A 19,049-nucleotide genomic window follows, 5' to 3' on the forward strand; every position below is an offset into this window, starting at 1 on the left:
TAATCCTGCCCAATTTTTGGTAACTCCCTGGGCTCTGACTTCCCAGTCAGCAGGAGCTCTTCAACACCAAATGAGAAGAGAATATTTGGATCAAGGTCTGCATAACCCAAAAAATACTTCAGGAAGCTTTACACAGAGTCATCTGTACTGGTGTCAGTTCTGTCAGTAACTGAGCGAGCTGCTGAAGAGGAGAATCCCCCTGGTGTCAGCATTCACACAGTCAGTTCTACACTGGAAGTGCCCCAAGGAGACTGCAAGGAGATGCAGCTTTTGTCCAGTATGATCAACATCCCTATGTTCATGGGAATATGCAGCACACACTGAATAAAGGGCTCTCACCAAGCCAAAATAAAGCAGCATGACCACCTCTAAGTGCTACATGCCAATCATGAGGCAGAAAGGATTTAAAACTAAAACAGCTCCACACCACAAATTTTCCAAGTGTCAAGAAAAAATAAATAAAAACCTAATTCACAAACAAAAAAAACCCATCCAGCAGCCATTTGTTCTCAAAAATACATATTTGCAGAAAAAAACCCAAATCTTAAGTTATCAAGAGCAGAAAGATGCATCATTTTCAAATCAAGTAAGTTTAGCTCCATATACATGGCATTAGGGTATGCATCAAACAGCAACTGCTAAGCACTGCACATTTCCCTCTCACAGGCATTAGAAGTTATAATCTCATCTGTACAGTGCACAACTTTATATGGATATTTGTCACTCCAAAAAAGGAAGAATAACTTAAAATTTGTACTAGATAATGAAAATTAAACCAGTAAGTTGCAAGGTTAATGAAATAGATAATGAAAATTAAACCAATGAGTGGCAAGGTTAATGTACAAAACAATAATTCATCTGTAAAATTTAAATCTCCCCTCCCCTCCAATCTATAATTGTATGTGTTTCCTAGTAACCAGGTATTTCACATGCAAACCACCATACGTGGATTTTTTATTTCCAGCCAGCACGGTCCTTTGATCTTCTGATTCATCAAGAGAAGTTCCAGGCTAGAGGTGTTGGTTCCAAAGACATGTGAGAATGTTTGTCCCTTCAGATCTTGGGGAAGCCGAGGGCATTCAGCCTAACAAGTAACAAAGAGCAGGGAGTCAGTCATTTCACACCACAGAAGTCTTCAAGGTTGACACACCATATTCAGACAGCACCTTAACAAAATGACACAGTACTGAAATCATTGTCATCTCCCACAAGCAAAGCCCTAACCCATAATACCTTACAGTAATTGAGGAAATTACACTATAGGCTCCACTTAAAAATCAGGACAGAAATATAAAAACACACTGAAGTTTAAGTTCTTCATCCACACTGGATACATCAGCCAAGACTACAGTGTTCAATGACCATTTTAATACCAAAACTGCTCACATTGTAAACTTAATTAGATAAAAAAACAAGGTATGGTATTTTATCAGATTAATTATACTCACTGAATATTTAACTTCTAGGTATTCAGATTTTGCTGGTACATCTGGAATCTCAAAAGCGTAGTATTTTTCCACTTTCTATATAAAAGAAAAGTATTATATTTTCACTATCTCCCGATTGAATATTCATTCTGTCCAATAAGAAAGCTAAAGAAAAAAAGGGCAGGCAAAACACACATTTCAAATATCATGGGCTTGATCATGTATTACCAATTCTGCAACTCATTATAACCAGCTGAAAACAGTAAGAATATTTTAGTGGCTGTTTTTAATCTCTAGATGTTTCCTTACCATAAAGAGTTTTAAAGGATTGACTTGCAAGTATACTAACCACTACCAAAAAAACCACCTAGTAGTTAGGCAAACGCAGAAATATTCTTGAAATTCACAGGTTTCAGACATACTCATGAGAATTGGTGCCTGCAGATCGCTGCAAAATCCCAAAATGGCTGAGATGGAAAGGACTCTCCAGGCATTGTCTAGTCCAGCTGCCTGCTCAGAGCTGGGTGAATCACAGTGTGTTGCTCAGGGCTCTCTCCAGCCAGATATTAATATCCCCAAGGATGGAGACTCCACAGCCTCTCTAGGCAACCTGTGCCAGTGCTTGATCTCCCTTACAGTAAAGCAGTGATTCAGGTTCTGATAAATTTCACATGTTTCAGATGCTATCTGCTGCTCTTGGGCACCAGTCAGAAGTCTGCCAGTCATCTTTACTCATGCTTATCAAACATTTATAAACGATTAAAAGATTTGCACTGCCAGTCCCTCACCCTGAACCTTCTCTTCTGCGGGCTGAGCAGTCCCAGGTTTCTCAGCCTCTCCTCACATGACAGATGCTCCAGGCCCTGTAACTATCTTTGTGGTCCTATTCTGGATTTGTTCCAGTAGCACACATTATTCCCCACACAGAGGAGCTCAGCTGAACACAGCACTCCACAGGTGCTCACCAGGGCTGCAAAGGGGAAAGAACCAGCTCTTGACACTTGCTGGTAATGCCCACAGCAGTCTTTTCCCCAAGGCTACATGGTTGGCTCTTGTCCAACCTCATATGTACCAAGATGAGCAGGTCCTTTCCTCCAAGGCTGCTTTCCAGCCTGTTAGCCATCATGTACTAGTGCCTGAGGTTATTCCAGTCCTCATACAGGACCATTTCCTTTTTTTTGTATTTGATGGGATTCCTGTAGGTCATAAGATATATCTAGCCTGCCAAAATTCCTTTGACAGCACATCCATCTGGCATATCAGCCTCTCCTGGTTTTGTACTGTCTGCAGACTTGCTCTGTGTGTGCTCCATGCAACCACCCAAATCATTAACAGGACGCTCAGCAGGACTGGATCCAGTATCAATCCTTGGGGTACAGCTCTAAGGTCTGGCCTCCACCTGGATTTTGTGCCAGTGATCACAACTTTGAGCCCCACAGGGCAGCTGGTTTTCAGTCCACCCCTCTTGCCCACTTCACTAGCCCCCACTTCATCATTTGTCTGTGAGGATGCTATGGTAGGCAGCATTGACAGCCTTACTAAAGTCAAGATAAACAACAGTCAGTGCACTCCCCTTGTCCACCAAAGCAGTCCATCTCTTCCCAGAAGGCTACCAGCTTGGTGAAGCACCATTTTCCCCCTGTGAACCCACACCAAACACTCCCAAGCACCTTCTGACATTGGCGAGCTCCCTCTGCACACAGGGGTGCATCCCATCAGATCCCACGTGCCTTTATCTGTACAACTTGTTTAAATGTGCCCTAACCTGATCCTCCCCCTCTGAGGACAAGTCTTCTTTGCTTCAGGCTTTATTTCTGGTATATTGGCCATCAGAGACTGCTAAAAGCTAGACTAAGCAGTGAAGACCAAGGTGAAGAAGACATGTATTACCCCAGCTTATTCTATGACCTCTGTCACCACATCTCCAGTCCCTGTCAGCAGCACTTTTCTCCTAGTCTGCCTGTACCTACAGCAGCCTTTCCTACTGGTCTACATCTCCCTCACCAGACCCAGCTCCAGGTGGGATTTGGCTTTCCTTTCTCCACCATGATGTCCCTTACATTAATCCATCCTCTAATCCTGACCAGCTCTTTGCCCACCTTCATGCATTCCATGCATTCCCACTGCCCTGATACACAAAAGGGCTTCCCCCTCCTTGCTATCCCAGCCTGTCTTAACCACATCCTATCCCACCATATGTCTATGATCCCAGCCAGACTGTATCCCTGTAACTGCACACATCTCCCTTTAAACTGCAGGTTTTGTGTACCAGCACTTCAGAGCGGAACCTAAGAGAGATGATTTCCCAACCATCTGCCAGCTTTTATCACATGCTCACAGCAGATCATTTCTGTGACACTACAGTATTTTTCATTTTAAGTGACTTAGGTTTCACTAGAAAGTAGTCCAATTTGTTTATGTATCTCTAACTAAGACAGTTAAAGAAGCCTGAAGTTAAGTATCACTTCTGCTTTCCTCAAGAACAATAACAATTTTCTACAACACAGCTTGTCAGTTTCTAAGAATAACTACTTTCATTTTCCAAATTATTACAATATCCTGGGCAACCGTGCTCTGGCACCTGCTGAAATGCCATGCTCTACCATGTCATATGTGTGTTCTGCCCTGTAGTACTTTACAAACCATCTGCATCACTGTTACATACTGTTGTTATTATATTATAACTATGCTAGCACATTACTTTATTACAGGAATTCCTAGAGGCACCTTAAATTAAAAATCACATTTCTCACTGGATACTGCAGTGTTCACCACTTTCTACACAAGACTCAGCATAATATGCCACTAGAGAAAGTTTAATAAGAAAAAGCAAAATCACCATAAATGGGAATAAAATTTTAAAATTAACAAAGTACATGCACAGTTAGGGAAACTTGAAGTTATTTGGTTTGGGGGTTGGATGGCTGGGGATTTTTTCCTTAAATCAGTATCATCAGCAATAGTTCCCTGAGGGTGCTACAAGAGCCAGTGAAGCTTGTTACTTCATGTGCTACTGCAGGTGTAAGGCTGCAAAGCCCAGGCAGGAGAGGAGAGGGACCTCTGCTATAAATAGGAGTCAGACAAACCCAGAAACTACTATGGCATCAACAGTTTCATGGAAACACAAGTGTAACATAACTTGATGGAAGAGCACCACCATGAAGCCAGATCAGCATTGCAAATTACCATGCAAATGTAAATCTGAACTGCTGAGCCACAGCAGCACCTAACACAAGCAGATCAGAGCTGTGACATAAGACATGGCAATGCACTGCTTTTAGCACGTATCACTGGTGCTCCCCCTCCTCTTTTTTTAATTTTAATAAAAACCTCTCAGGCTTCAAACAAGTTCTTGTTGCAAACGCAGGATGAACATAGTATAAAAATAGTCTGCTGTAGTGTTTCATCTGCGTTATTCCACAGAGCTCAGCTCAATTACACGAGCGTCTGGTCATAACTCACTGAATGAATGCTTGCTGCAGAATAATCTGCCCTTCAAGTGGCCCTTCAGAGAGCAGAAATGAGCAGCAGTGATTAGCTGCTAAGTTCCTAAGTGGAGTAAGGCTGCTTTCAAATTGATTTGTGAAGACTTGCTAACTTGGCAGCAGTGCAACCCATTGAAGCTACAATTAGCAGCAGGTGCAGCAGGAAATTATACGGCTTAAGTGTGTTCAAAGGGACAAAGTTGGGTGCTGGCAAGGCCAAGAGAACAACCTGTCTCAGTGTCTCCACATCATCACAAAAAGGGATATTCTGAATAAAAGAACTCTGGGTGCATGGCAGGGATGTCAGTAAGCTTTCTGATTTCCAGCTAATGATGGAAGAAGAGTGGTTTTCAGTTTCACAGTACTATGCAAACACTGAGACTTCATGTTACTCTGAATGCACTGCTCACAAGTCTCACCTGAGCAGCACAGCCATTTGTTTGAAGTCTTTCAAAACAAGAACCCTCAACAACACAGCACTGAACCACTGGCTGCACATCACAAAGCATGGTAGATCTTCTAAAGCACATTAGCTCTTTACCACATAGAGTCACAGCTGGGTGAAGATCACTTCTTTGGAGCACGCATTTAGATGAATGCCACAAAACAGCATTTCAGTTCAAGAGCCCTGCACACCCCTACGGACACACAGATGCAAGGACTGTGTAACAACACCCTGTCTCTGGTGGTGTGAGTACAATGAAAAGGAGGTTGATGGCTCCTTGTGAAAAACAGACTCAGGTATATAACCAGGCAAATTCAGGTATCTCCAGGAGGAACAGAAGAAAAAGAGGGCACAGTAATGGGACAACCCCATTACTTCTACAATTATCTTGCAGAGAGCACAAAGCCTCCCTGCTGCAGAGGTGTAAGCCTGGCCAGATTTGGTGCCACTTGTTCACAGTCAATTTTGTGTAATCTGGAATATCTGAGTTACTGTAATACTATCTTTGAATACTCCTCCAAGAACCCCAGTAACAGCCCTGCTGTACTATCCTGTCCTTTCTCTTACCTCCCATATGACTACTGTCACACCTTCCTACTATCTCCAGTTCTCATTAAACCCTCCCAGAATGCAGTAACTATCAAATTAGCAGAAAATTACACAAGCAAAATAAAGCTGGATAGCTATTATCCTTTTAATAAAACTCAGTTTACTTAACCCTAACCCTAATTCAAAATAATTTGAAATCTTACTGTTCAGAAACAATTCTGGTAGGTTATTTCAGAGCTTCCCTGTGCCAACTATCCTGCCTAATTTATTCATGAATTAATAATTACAAATTCACTCTTTTGCTAAAACTCTCCTTTAAATAGTTCTCTGGCTGCTCATCCCCTTTTAATGTTTCTAGAGAGCAAACAGGTCTTATCATTATTCTTCACTTTACTAGCTAAAAAATATTAAATCTCTTTCACAGTCATCTCTGGTATAACTGTCCTTTTGTCTCATCCTTCTAATTGCCATCTTTTGTACCTGTAGTCACTTGAGTTAATCTTTCCTCTTTCCTTTCACCCTTTAATGAGGGTGATCAAGTGTTACAATATTTAAGGGAATATCTCAACAGTCTTACTGCTCCCACTTCCCCACTCCTATGTTACATCCAAGGACTCCACATGTACTGCAGCCGTGCACCCAGACAAGACTGTTGGGTCTTTTGCCCTGAGTTCTGTGTAAGCTCAGTAAAAATTTGACAGGTTTTACCTTGATTTTTAAGAGCCATCTTTGAATGTTCAACTACATTACTCTATTACCTCATTCACATTATTCTCACTTGGCACACCATGGAAAAGATGGGGGTTTCCCAAGATTATGTAAGCAGATCTGCATCTTTTGAGACCTTTCTCCCTCTTTTCTTTCTAGAGTACAAGAGTACTCCTCTCTTCTAATGAAAAATTGTTTTTGAGTTCTCTCCCTCATTCCTGAAAGGATTTTTGAACAGTGAGCTATCAGCAACTTGTTTTTTAACTATTGTCAAATTTACTCCTTTCAGAGTAAATTTACTCCTTTCAGAGTAAATTTACACCTGATCCCACATGTAGTTATGTTATAATCAACTATACATGAGAAATAACAGAAAAGTGAAAAAATGTAAATTTACATCAGAGTTTTGAGAGAGAAAATATGCTAGAGCAAAAAAAAAAAAAGGTTTTACAGATGTCACATCCATTTTCCCTGAACTAACACTCTAAGCTACAAGTTGCTGAAAAGATGTCCTGTCTTGCATGACTTTGCTATTTGAGAAACACTGCTTACATTTTCACTTTAACAACTTAAACTTTCAGAATTACTCTAGCTACCTTTGGATGAGATGACCTCCTGAGAATCTTTCCAACCTGAAATACCACACAAACTGTTTTTATTTTCCCTCATTTACATATTGTTAAATTCCATTCTTCCTGCATTTTTACTTGTCATCTCACTTGCTGATTAACTATTCAGGAATGAATCCTGTAAAATTACAAGATTGCTGGGATGAGGAAAAGTTATAACTAATGAAAATCAGCTTTGCCAGACTAATGACATGTTACTTCAAGAAATACAAACTTTTCTGAGTACTTCAGTGAGAACAGATTTTTCCCCTAACTTGAATATTTTGCCACATTTCCCCACCCAAGCTTCCCACTTCTGCCCTCCTCTGTAAAAGACAAGTGGTCTATGTAAGTGGACAATAAGGCTCTGACACTAGCAAACTAATTCAGTCCAAATCTGCAACATTCTCAACAGTATCACCTCTTTTCCTGCAGACTTGTGACAAGTATTATATTAATTTATGTGCAAAGTTTCCATTATAGCAACATTTCGTTTTTCCAATGTCATTTTAAAGATTTGTTGAGCAAAATAACACTTTAAGCCTATTGCCCATAACTGTAAGCACAGAACAGCTTTCAAGACTGAATGACAGTCCTCACTTGTTACCTCCTGCACAGCTACACTATGACAATCCACACTCTGAACAGCATGCATTCTAAAAAGATAAATCTGCAAGGGTGAGAAGAAGGATGAGACATGCCAAGAGATAAAGTTCATTAAGATGTCTGGTCAAATGCAAAGACAGTGTAATCCCAGAGTACTGATTTATCTGCTGAACAATACAATCATTCATTTTAAACTCTGACAACATGAGCTGTTACTAAGGCTTTAGGTATCAGAACTTCTATCTGTTCTGCATTCTCAAAAACAGCTTAGCAAGCCAGTCTGACACTCAACCCAGTTTTAAAGAAGGTAATGAGTGAGTACATACAAAAGCATTGTTTAAACTTCTGGTGGAACAACCATGCTGCAGATTTACCATTCTTAAAGGAATATAGGTATTTTGGATGGTTTTTACAAGCAGGTAAATTTACACATGTCAGGAGTTATATAATTGCATTTTGGCACAACCTCCCTCCCTGGAGAGTGTTTCAACAGCCTTCCCACCTTACAAACCAGAACAACAGAAAACAATCAAATAGGATGCTTGCAAACAAACCTTGGATTTGAACTTCATGATCTTGTACTTTGGTGAAATGGTGTCATTAAATTCCTTGAAAACACTCATTATAGTTACTGGAGTCTCTGTCTCTTTACCAGTAGATAGGTCGATTTCCTCAAAAACAGAAGTGAGGTTTTACAAATTAACAAAAATGTCAGCAGACAATAAGTTGAACAAGAAGTTGAATTTTACTTTGCTATTATGAATCCTGTATCTCTTTTTTTAGGAAGAACTAAAATGCAATCAGCCAAGAAATCACAAATTTAGAAAATATTACTTGAAACAGAATGTTTAAAAAGCATGAAGTTTTCCAGTAATACTTAAAACCACTTTATTTGCAAAACAGCAAGTCTAAGGGTAAAAATTTGAATGCAGTTGTTAGTTAGGGTCAGGGGAAGTCACAGGGCTCTACTGTGCAGTTCACGTGTGATACAGTGTACACATTGTTTTTAACTTTATCACCTACATCAGACAACACTGGCTTCCAACAGCTTCCATAAGCTAAACTCCTAACCTGCCATAAGCAGAATGAAAGGTACTTATGTTTGACACGCTTAAAAATCACACACTTACTGTTTCACGTGGCAGCAGATAAACAGTTCTCTCAATATTTTTCACTGTCACACAACAGCTGACATAGGTGGTTGCAGATTCGATCCAAACTTTGCCAAACAAAAATACCACACCTAAGGGAGAAGGGCAAAGAATTCAATATGCAATTTTAAAATTAATCATTTCTAATCTTGCTTGAAGCAGCTTATGATGTGTTCTTGCATTGAAACACAACCATTGCTGTGTTAGGTTGTTGAACAACAAATCTTTCCAATGTATCAGCGCATTCTAAATTGCTTTAAACACCAGCTTTACAAACAGACACCTGTATCATTCTTCATGTCTCTACCTCCATTGCTATAGTAACACCTGGTATGTAAAATCCAAAATGGCATTACACAGCCAGTCTCAAAATTTTGTTCTGATATTCCATTGCTGCCTATATTAGTTTGATAATCCCCAGAGAGAGGGAGGAAGGAGAGAGATGTCAGTGAAAGCTGAAGATTATGAGAATGCCTATGCTGTCAATCAACCTCTAATATGTTATCTCCAGTTTTTCACTCTTCAGCTAGACCAGTACAATTGACTCCCCTACACTTCAGTACCCTGAGATCAAGACTCAATAACCAATAAAACCCATAGAAAAACATTCTGAAGACAACAACTAGAAGCTGATCGGCTTTCAAGCGACTATTTTTAACAAATGAGGACACCAAAAGATGCATGACATTCCTAAGAATCCTGAGTGCCAAAACAGCAGTCGTAACCACGGTCGACACTCAGAAAGATTATACAGAGCAGGACTAGTGGCAACTGACTTCACTGTGGACAATGTCATTACATTACATGCACATCTTTGAGCCCAGAGATCTTTGCAATAGAACAAAATGCTGCAAACTGCTAATCAAATTATGTCAAACTTAAAAATAACACAGTACCAAACCACCCAACTGTCACAAACAGTTTGCAAATTACAAGTACAAAAACCTTCCAAGTACAACTCAGAAACCTGGCTTTACCAGGTTCCCTTCAAGCTCCAAATAATTTGGAATCTAATTATATGGAAGACACTCTTCCTACAGCATACTACTATTGATGAAAACAGAAATATCTATGCTGAGACTGTCTCAGAAACAGGGTTTCATGCATAGAATATGCATTTCTCCTTGGCCTGGCAATGCACAAACAAGTCCTTGGTTAAGAGTTATAATTTATCTTTGCCAGCAGATCTATCAGACATAAAGGCACCTTTCTTACTCCATTAGATCAAAGATAAATCAGTGAAGATGCACTAAGATGGATGACAGAGTCAAAGTGACAGGCTATGAAAAATCATTTTCTGAGTGCTTGGAATAGATGTGAACAAGACTACTTTTGTCAAGGACAGAGAATGCCACAGTTTTGAAGATGATGAGAGCAAGGATACAAGTTTCAGCTGCACAAAGTATCTTAAGAAATTTTAATACAGAGGCAATCTTGAAGATTTAGACAGTTTGAATAGAAGTATCGAGAAAGAACTCCAATTGCAGATCTAAGTGACAGGGAAGGTGAATTCTTGTCCCCAGCAATCTTTTACTTTTTTGTTAAGGGATAAAAAAAACCCACCTCAGATAGGTTTGTATCATACAGAAAGATGAAACTGTGAGAGAGACCACAAAACAGCAGCTGACTGCTTGAACAGCTGGAAATATTAAGAGCATGGAGTAGTTAATCTGTCAGAGGAGTACATATAAGCAGGGGAGTAGAAAGAAGGCTACATGAGCCAATCAAAGATAGGGTAAAAAGCTGCCTGGATTGCAAAGACAAACTTCTGTCAACTCTAGCACGGACAAATAAGTGGTCTTAATTATCAGACTTCACAGAATTAGATTAATTTAGAATGGAAGGAACCTTTTGAGATCATCCAGTTGAACACTGACACACACTACCACCCCCACAGACAGTAAAAGCAGAACTAACTTCAAAGAGTTTTCAGAGAAATTTCATGCAAAATAAAAAAAAAAAAAAAAATCAGACAGATATCAGGCCCTATCCCCTGCAAGACTATGGAAAGCATAAATAAAGAAAAAATGAATAAAGCTTATAAATCGAAGTCTGTGAAAAGAAAGATCATGCTACTAAATGAATCAAAAGGTAAGCAAAGTCAAGATACAGGGAAAATGTCTTGCAGAGGGGAAAAAATAAGGGCAGGTTTTATTCGTTATTTCTTTAAAATGTTAATAGGATCACAATTCTTGAGTTCTCTGCCTAAGATCATAAAGGGAATTATGAAAAGTAAGCCTCCAAAAAATCATTAAATTTCAAAGAGTCTTATGATTATGCTATAGTATTTACTCTTCAGGCAATGCATTTGACATCACAGTAAATGAGGCACAAACAAAGATCATGAAAATGTTAAACAAAAAGCAATATCAAAATTTTCCCTTCTACATTACTAATTGAAAACAGGTGCAGTCTTTATTATTCAATCCTGAAAAAGTCATAATGAGAAGAGAACACTCCTTGCATGCGAGGAACAGAAATCTTTTCATAATTATGTTCCATTCAGCAATCACTGACTTAAAAGACAAAAAAAAAGGAAAAATAACAATAGCGGGTTCCTTATAAGTAGCAATTTTATATTAGAGCCATTGATTTCATCAAGATATCTATGATTATTACCACTCCCATCACCAAGCTGTTCAGCCCAGTACAGTCTCATATTTAAGTTTGACATCCCAACTCACAACAAAAGGTGTTAACAAAGAAATGTATCTGACTCAATACTTACAGCTTCACCTGAATAAAACCTCCAACAACATGTGAAAGAACCTTCTGGTAAACACACATGAAGCACAAATTAGAATCCCAATATCCTAGAGCTGGTGATGAAATGAGGGGATGGATGGGAAGTGCTCAGAACAGATATGAACACAAATTGTTTTGTAAGAGCTGAGATCAGAATGACGCAATTTGAAGATTACGAGAGCTAGCAATCTTAATTCAAAGACAATAAATAGTTGATTAGGGGATAAGAAATACATAACAGACCTCGTATTTTTCTGACCACCTTCCTCCCTTGACAGACATACCTTTCCTTTGTATAAAATCATGCAACTGCTATAGTACAGGCTTTTTATTCATCCACATGAATTTTGAGTTACTTTTCCAATAACAGGAAAGCATGCTCAGTTGCTGCATCACTGATCAAGAAATTAACAACTTCAGCTTGCTCCTGGAGTGTATAAAATTTTAAGAGAGACAGTGGGTCACCAACACTGAACAGTGCTAGTAAGTCCTTTCCCTACCTCTATACTAGGCCAAGAGATGACATTCTTCTCCCAGTCACAGGCCCTGTTCTACCTCTTCTGTACAGAGGTACAGAAAAACAAGAGATTAACATCTTAGAGCACAGAGACACAGGGCAACTGGATGTAATTCAGTCAAGTCTGAAAACCCCAATTTTCAAAAAAGAAAATCTGAACAAAAAGAATCAGATTAGCATGTTCTACCTTTAACTGAACAGTTACCTGGCTGACTGAACTGATCTTCGTAAGCATCCAGCCAATAAAATCTTAAGACTTGATCATCGCTTTCCCCATTCACAAGTGGAAGGAGATTGGGGTCCAGTTGAACTTCTGCTGCTACTAGATCAACTTCATCCTCATCAATTCTGTCCCAACATGAGAGACCTGGGAGAGAACAACTTCTGCAGGTTTTGCAGAAGAATAGAAAAACAATTAAAACTGTGCCTTTGCTATAATCACCATTTTGCTTTTTTGCAGGCCTATATTCTTCTACCTTTTGTTTCTCTTTCCACTATCAAGCAACACTCCCAACAGCTGGGTTTCTTCTGGAAAGAGGGATGGAGTGACAAAGACAGAAACCCACATTTAAGTATAGGCCCTTGATATACCATACACAGGTTTTGAAAAATCAGTCATCTGGTATTTCAGCCTTGGTCAATATCAAATACATCTATCCGTCTATACAAGTTGCTTAGTGGGAACAACAGATTATTTCAACACAGCTACCCCTCCAGTCATTAGAGGTTTAGGTCTTTTTCACCATTCAATTATTTTACAGTTTGAAGTATTTTGTTATGGAAACATATGATTCAAGATTTTCCAAACAATTTTTTAAAAAACCCCAAAAACAAGGAAAAGCCCACCCTTTTTCCAATTTCCAAAGATATAGTTGTTCACCATTACTTTTAGCAACAAAACTTTTACCTACATCTATTACAAAATACTTTCAGATTCACTTAAAGTATTGTTAGAAATTCCTTGGTTTTGCTTACTGACATCGAAGTTCACTATTCAACCCATTGAGTCACCTCAGTGTGCTGAAATACATGTTGTCACATACTAGATCCCAAAAACATCAAATATTTTTCAATTAAGTAGCTATCAGCATGTTACTATTCTTAATGTAACTACGAAAAAAAAAGCATTGCACAGCATTCTGTCTACATCACAATTATCCCTTTGGCAAAGACAAATATGAAGCTAAATCTAAGGTTAAAGGAAACTTAGTGGAAGAAAAAAAAAGAAGCAAAAGAGATTCTTACAAGACAGATGTCTCTTTCTTCTCTGATTCTAGCTGCTCTGTCTCTTTCTTCTCAATTTCACTGTCTCTTTTCAAACTTTCAGCTGTCTCAGGTATATTTTCCACATGCTCTGCTTCCATAGGTTCATCAAAGTCCTCCTCATCAAAATCCATCATTCCCTGATCATCATCTGGAAGTGCTGCAGGTAGAACTTAAGGCTTGAATCATCAAAATGACACACTGTGTACTATAGCAGTACGCAGAGACAGCACACTATAAGCAGGACCATAATATGCAGTATTGATAGCTTAAATATGATACTTTGTTCTATCTAAACTAGTATAATTTAACAAGTGTTTTAAAACTACTATACCATATTTAAAGTGTTTTCAGAATTGGGTTTTCATTTACTTTTGATACCTTTAGTAGCTTTCTCTCCTACTGCCTTCATTATTCCCTCATTTTCTATAGGTTTTTGCACATGCTTGGTGTCCTCATTTTCAGAGAGTCTGACAGATTTTGCTGTACAACTGGGGTGCTTAGGATGCAATGAAGCTGGAGGAAGAGTTTCCTTTCTGACATGAGCAGGAGCTTTCTTTGATATAGGGGTGATTACCTGAAAAACATTTCCACCATGAGTTAAAATTATCATGTAAAAGCAAAGAAGAAAAAAATAAACAAGAAAACCTTTCACTTGCTATTTGCAGATCTAGTAACCAGGGGTAGAGGAAAAGTTCCACATATTTTGCACCATGATTCTCTCTTATTACATCTCCCCATTTTTTTCCAATTGCTTCTAGTTTTGAACACAACTGTTAAGATAAGTAGCACTGGTGATTATTTTCAACATAAGAGTTGATGTCACAGAAGGTTTCACCAATCAGATGTATCTACGCTACTCCATTTTCCTTCAACAGACCATTACCATCTCTCTGTATTTCCAGCTATAAAGTCCTTTCTATTTACCAGAAATCCTAACAAAATGCTAGCCTTCCATCCTTAGCAGCCCATCCTCCTCTCACTCCAAAACCTTCCACTAGGGCAAACTTCTATCCATAGCTTCAATTATCCGTTTGTTTTCCATTTCTGCAAATGATTGGTTTCTTATCCTTTTCCACACTGCTGCTTATTTCACCTCCCATCCTCCTCTCCTTGCCACAAGAGTCTTTTCTACTCTTTGGAAAAGAGAGCAGAAATTCACCTTCCTGTGATGCACTGAACATTGTAACAACAGCTTCACCTGTCAAATGTACCAGCTACAAACTCCTACTATACTACAGACACAAAACTAATTGTACTGTTTATGTGTTCACATGAAAGGCAATGCAGAAAAAGGAACGAAGTTACACTCTAACACTGCTATGGAAGCTTAGGAGAAAATTCATTTCCAGGAGGAGAAACAAAAGTCAACAGTAGTCAAATCAACAAAAACACAGATTAGCGCTTATTAATAATGAGAACGTTTTTTTCTTTTCCCCTTTACCTTAGAAGTTTGGGACTGGACAGAGAAAGGATTGAGTGGTACTCCAGAAGATCTTTTCCTTTTCAACATTATAACTGGTGGTGGACTTAGCTGAACTGTCTGAATTTTGAAAGAATAGAGAAAGTGACAAAAGGAGTTGTTAAGTGTTTTCTTTTGCCTTGGTTAGTAGCATTTTCCATCAATGAGAAAGAGGGACACCAATATTTTTGATTGATGAAGAAAACACCTCCTGATATGAAACCCAGCCCATAAAATAATGTTACCTGAGCAATCAGCCCATGAAGACACACACTAGATTTTTTTCAGAGAGGAAATAATCTGAGAAAAACTGCCAGCAGTAAATGAAACAGTTTTCAAACAGTGGGAATTTCAATAGCTAACTGTGCCTTTATTGAACAAGTATCAGAATAATTTGTGTTGTTTTTCATGTCTGCTGAAGCAGTAGTATTGAAGATGCATGCCTCATGAAAGGCTGAAGTGCTCTTTCACTACGGTTCCACTAGAGGAAAACACATTTTAACCTATTTACATGTACAGATATTTTATATGTAACCTTATCGACAGCTAATAACAAAAGAAATTTTACAAAACAAACAACAAAAAAAGAAAAAAAAAAGTACCTAACTAGTATTTCAGTAAATAGAAGCCATAGTGTAATTAACATTCTTTTCCCTAATCAATGTTCCACAAATTTGGCAGCATTAAATTGCAATTCCTTAATGATACCGGGGGAAGCGGGGGCGGTTTTAGTCATGGGGGGTTTTATAGCCTCAATCAGGTGTCATAAGGAGGAGTAAAATAGTAAGAACACAAAACTAAGAGAATAACTTTACATTGGGACATCCTATACCCTTTACTGGGCTGAAAAAACATGTTAAGCTTATTATGGTTCAGCATATTCCACCTCAGTATCCCACCGCTACAGCAGTTTCGACATTTAGAGGTGAACAATCCTTTTGGTTTTAAGAAATCTTGCTAAAAGGGCATCACGTATTTGAGACAGTCCAACCCTGTCACAGCAGCCGCCCTGCACTCCTGCCTCCAAGGGAGTGCTAACCTGGTTCTCTGCAGTAAATCATGGGAAGCAGGAGGCAGTCAGAGGTTCAGGTTACATCACCTGCTGAAACACTGCTCCCTCAGCTCCTCCATACAGGTCAGAATGGAGATGTCCTACAGCTCCCTGACTGAAGTGTGGTGACATATACAGCACACAATTCAGAGGCAGCCAAGTCCTCTTTCACTCCACAGTGACTAAAACCCTGAAGGCTGCATTAGAACAGGCTCCACATCATCTTGATATAAACCATCTGTAATCAGGTGATAGAGGTATTGCATTATCAAGCAATGCAGTCATGCAACATCTGCACGGTGGAGACAACAGGCAGACAGCACACATACGTGGAACAAATCAATGAGATGTGCTATGGATAAAATCCGTCTTAGATTGTCTAGTTTCACAAAAAACCTGTATTTCCTTGGTATGTTCCATGACAAATTAATGGATTAAGGCTGTTTCCAACAGATTTTATTAACATACTTACTTCAGCACTAATATCTTGAAGAATATCCCCAAGTAAATCATCCTTGGACAGGTCCACAGTTTTCTATAAGGTAAGATTAGCCAAACAGTTCTCAGTTATATGGGCAAACCCAATCAGGAGAACAGCAGTAAATGACTAAAGGATTTCCACAAAACATATACAGTATTTTCAGAAATGCTCCAGACACAAGGGATCATAATAGAAGTTTGTCTTGCTTGACACAAGAAATTAAAATGAGCCTTTGGCTTACTCCACTCCTACTAAAACTGTGAACAAGTCAGAAATATTTAAATTCAAAAATGTAAAAACTTACATCTGTGTTTTTCTTCCCAGCACTGGCCATAAACATAGATTTAATTGTGTTTGGCTTTGACACTACAGATTTCTTCACGTTCCTTTTATCAATTGTAGATGTTTTGCCACCTCTTCCTACCAAAACAAAAAATTAAAAATTGTGAATTTTACATAAGAAAAGTTCAGTGTTTAGAGGTCCAGTTATTAGCAGCGACAGACAGCCAAGGTAGTCTGCTTCTTCTACCTTTACACTTCTGGCTGAAATGAAGCCTAGTCATCTTTCAGCTTTGTAGCAGCCGTCATGCACACACAAAAAATGAAAAACCTTCTCATCACCCTGTCTTTCATAGTCACGTCAGAGACGCCTTTTGCATGCTCCAGAAAAAGGACAAAGATACTTCACATGGAAGCATTTCCAGGGGAGAAAAAAAAAATAGTGTCCAGGAGTTTGACACTAGGCTTGGATTCTCAACATCGGACTCAGTTTCTCAGTTTGCCACTAGATTCCATTAAAAAATTGGGAAAACCATATAATCCTAGATTCTTACAAGTATATAAGTATTTTAGTGGTCAAGAAAAACCACACATCTTTTAGGCGCTGGCTTTGAAAACCAAGACTTCCCAGATGCATTTTTTCTAGAAGTGAATCCCCATTCCACAGAACACTGAGCAGCAGTGCCCCAGTGGTGCTGAAGCAGTTAACAGTGATGTGACCTCAATTTGTGAGCCTCCATCCTCTGCATCACTGGGGCTGAATAAAATCCACAGGACTGAATGACAGAGCTGCAAGTAATCTGTCATTTGGCCATTTACCACATTTACTGATGACAGGAAGTTGCCCATTTTGGGTACCTTTTAAAAGACCCCGGGAGACAGTCTTCAGTGGTCACATGCAAGTTACCTTTCTTATTGGAAATGAGAGCATCATCATCCAGATCTTCATCAAAGATTTCCCTTCCATCTTCTACATAACCTATCCCATCTGTAGAAAATTAATTAAAAATTGCAGTTTAAATTCTGTCTTCTGATATTCCTGAATTTTTTACATATTAAAACATTTCCCCCCCTTTAATATAGAGCAAAAGTTACAAAAGCAAATATTAAACACTACAGCACTCTCAGCTGTATCTTCTATATCTTCTATTAGACTAAATATATTCTTACATGTTTAATTAGAAATGATCCATAACAGTACTTTTTTTTTTTGTAAAACTGTAACACTAGTAACTGGAAATAAAATTTCAACATCAGGTCTTCATGGAAAAATATCTTCATTATCATCCTAACAGACTACTATGAGAACAATCCAAGATTAATTTCTATTAAAAGAATGCCTTTCTCTTGTCTCCTAAAACAAATTTTAAGACTGTACTAACAGTAACTTACCTCAAAGCAATGAGCATTATGAAGCCTAATTGAATTATAACACTAGAACCAAAATAACTCTCCAAATTAATCTTAACTTACCATCATCAACAATCCAGTCATCATCCTGACGGTCTCTGACCATCTTGGAGTATTCATCCTCATCTATTTCATCATAAATACCCGTGAACTCCTCAACCTACAGTTAAGGTATACTGAGGATTAACAGTTTCCATACCATCAATACTGTAGATCATCAGTCAGAATATAAAAGTTCCCAAAAATGCACATAGGGTTCCTACACTGCTACACTGTTCACAACTCATAAACACAGTTATTCATTAAGTTTCTTTTTTGGCAGTGATAAAAGACAAGTTATCAATTTTTAAAATTATTACAGTATACTGAAACTCAAAATCTACCAAAGCACTGGCAGAGATTTAATTTTAAAAATACTTGTTTTATTGCTCATTTCATTACCAAAATTTTTTTTTAAAAATAAAAAGCCTAGCACTGGAGACTTCTGGCCTTGGCTCTCCTATCAAACACCAATCTGAGCTCAGTGAAAAGGAAAGGGATTTGATGTACCCAAGCAGAGCACTCAGAGAAAATTTGCATGTTAATGATCTACGGACTTCTGGTTACTTTACATTTATTCACCTCAATGAGGAAGTCACTTCCTGTTGGTACCACCATTGGACAATGTTACAGTATCAATGTTACACTGCCAGATTTCAGTTCCACCACTTAAATTGTGGTCTCTTTGTGGAAACATAGCATATCAATATTAATGGATTTCAGTCATGTAAAGCTCTGAAATTAAAGTTTAATATAATTTGAGATTTTAAAAAAAGTACTGCCTATCATAACATTAATTATGCAATTTTAAAAATTGGTCCTT

At 38.5% G+C, this 19,049-nt stretch overlaps 1 protein-coding gene across 1 annotated transcript in view; it reads right to left on the reverse strand.

Moving 5' to 3' along the window:
- Nucleotides 1–19,049, reverse strand: part of POLA1 (DNA polymerase alpha 1, catalytic subunit) — a 183,966-nt gene that overhangs the window by 162,980 nt on the left and 1,937 nt on the right. Inside the window, 12 exon segments of the mRNA XM_053935948.1 lie at nt 946–1,084; nt 1,449–1,523; nt 8,383–8,499; nt 8,959–9,071; nt 12,447–12,625; nt 13,487–13,664; nt 13,886–14,081; nt 14,949–15,047; nt 16,490–16,552; nt 16,803–16,918; nt 17,685–17,765; nt 18,251–18,347. Coding sequence (XP_053791923.1) covers nt 946–1,084; nt 1,449–1,523; nt 8,383–8,499; nt 8,959–9,071; nt 12,447–12,625; nt 13,487–13,664; nt 13,886–14,081; nt 14,949–15,047; nt 16,490–16,552; nt 16,803–16,918; nt 17,685–17,765; nt 18,251–18,347 — 1,453 coding nt within the window.

The sequence above is a fragment of the Vidua chalybeata genome, chromosome 2, assembly GCF_026979565.1.
Source record: "Vidua chalybeata isolate OUT-0048 chromosome 2, bVidCha1 merged haplotype, whole genome shotgun sequence".
Lineage (NCBI taxonomy): Eukaryota > Metazoa > Chordata > Aves > Passeriformes > Viduidae > Vidua > Vidua chalybeata.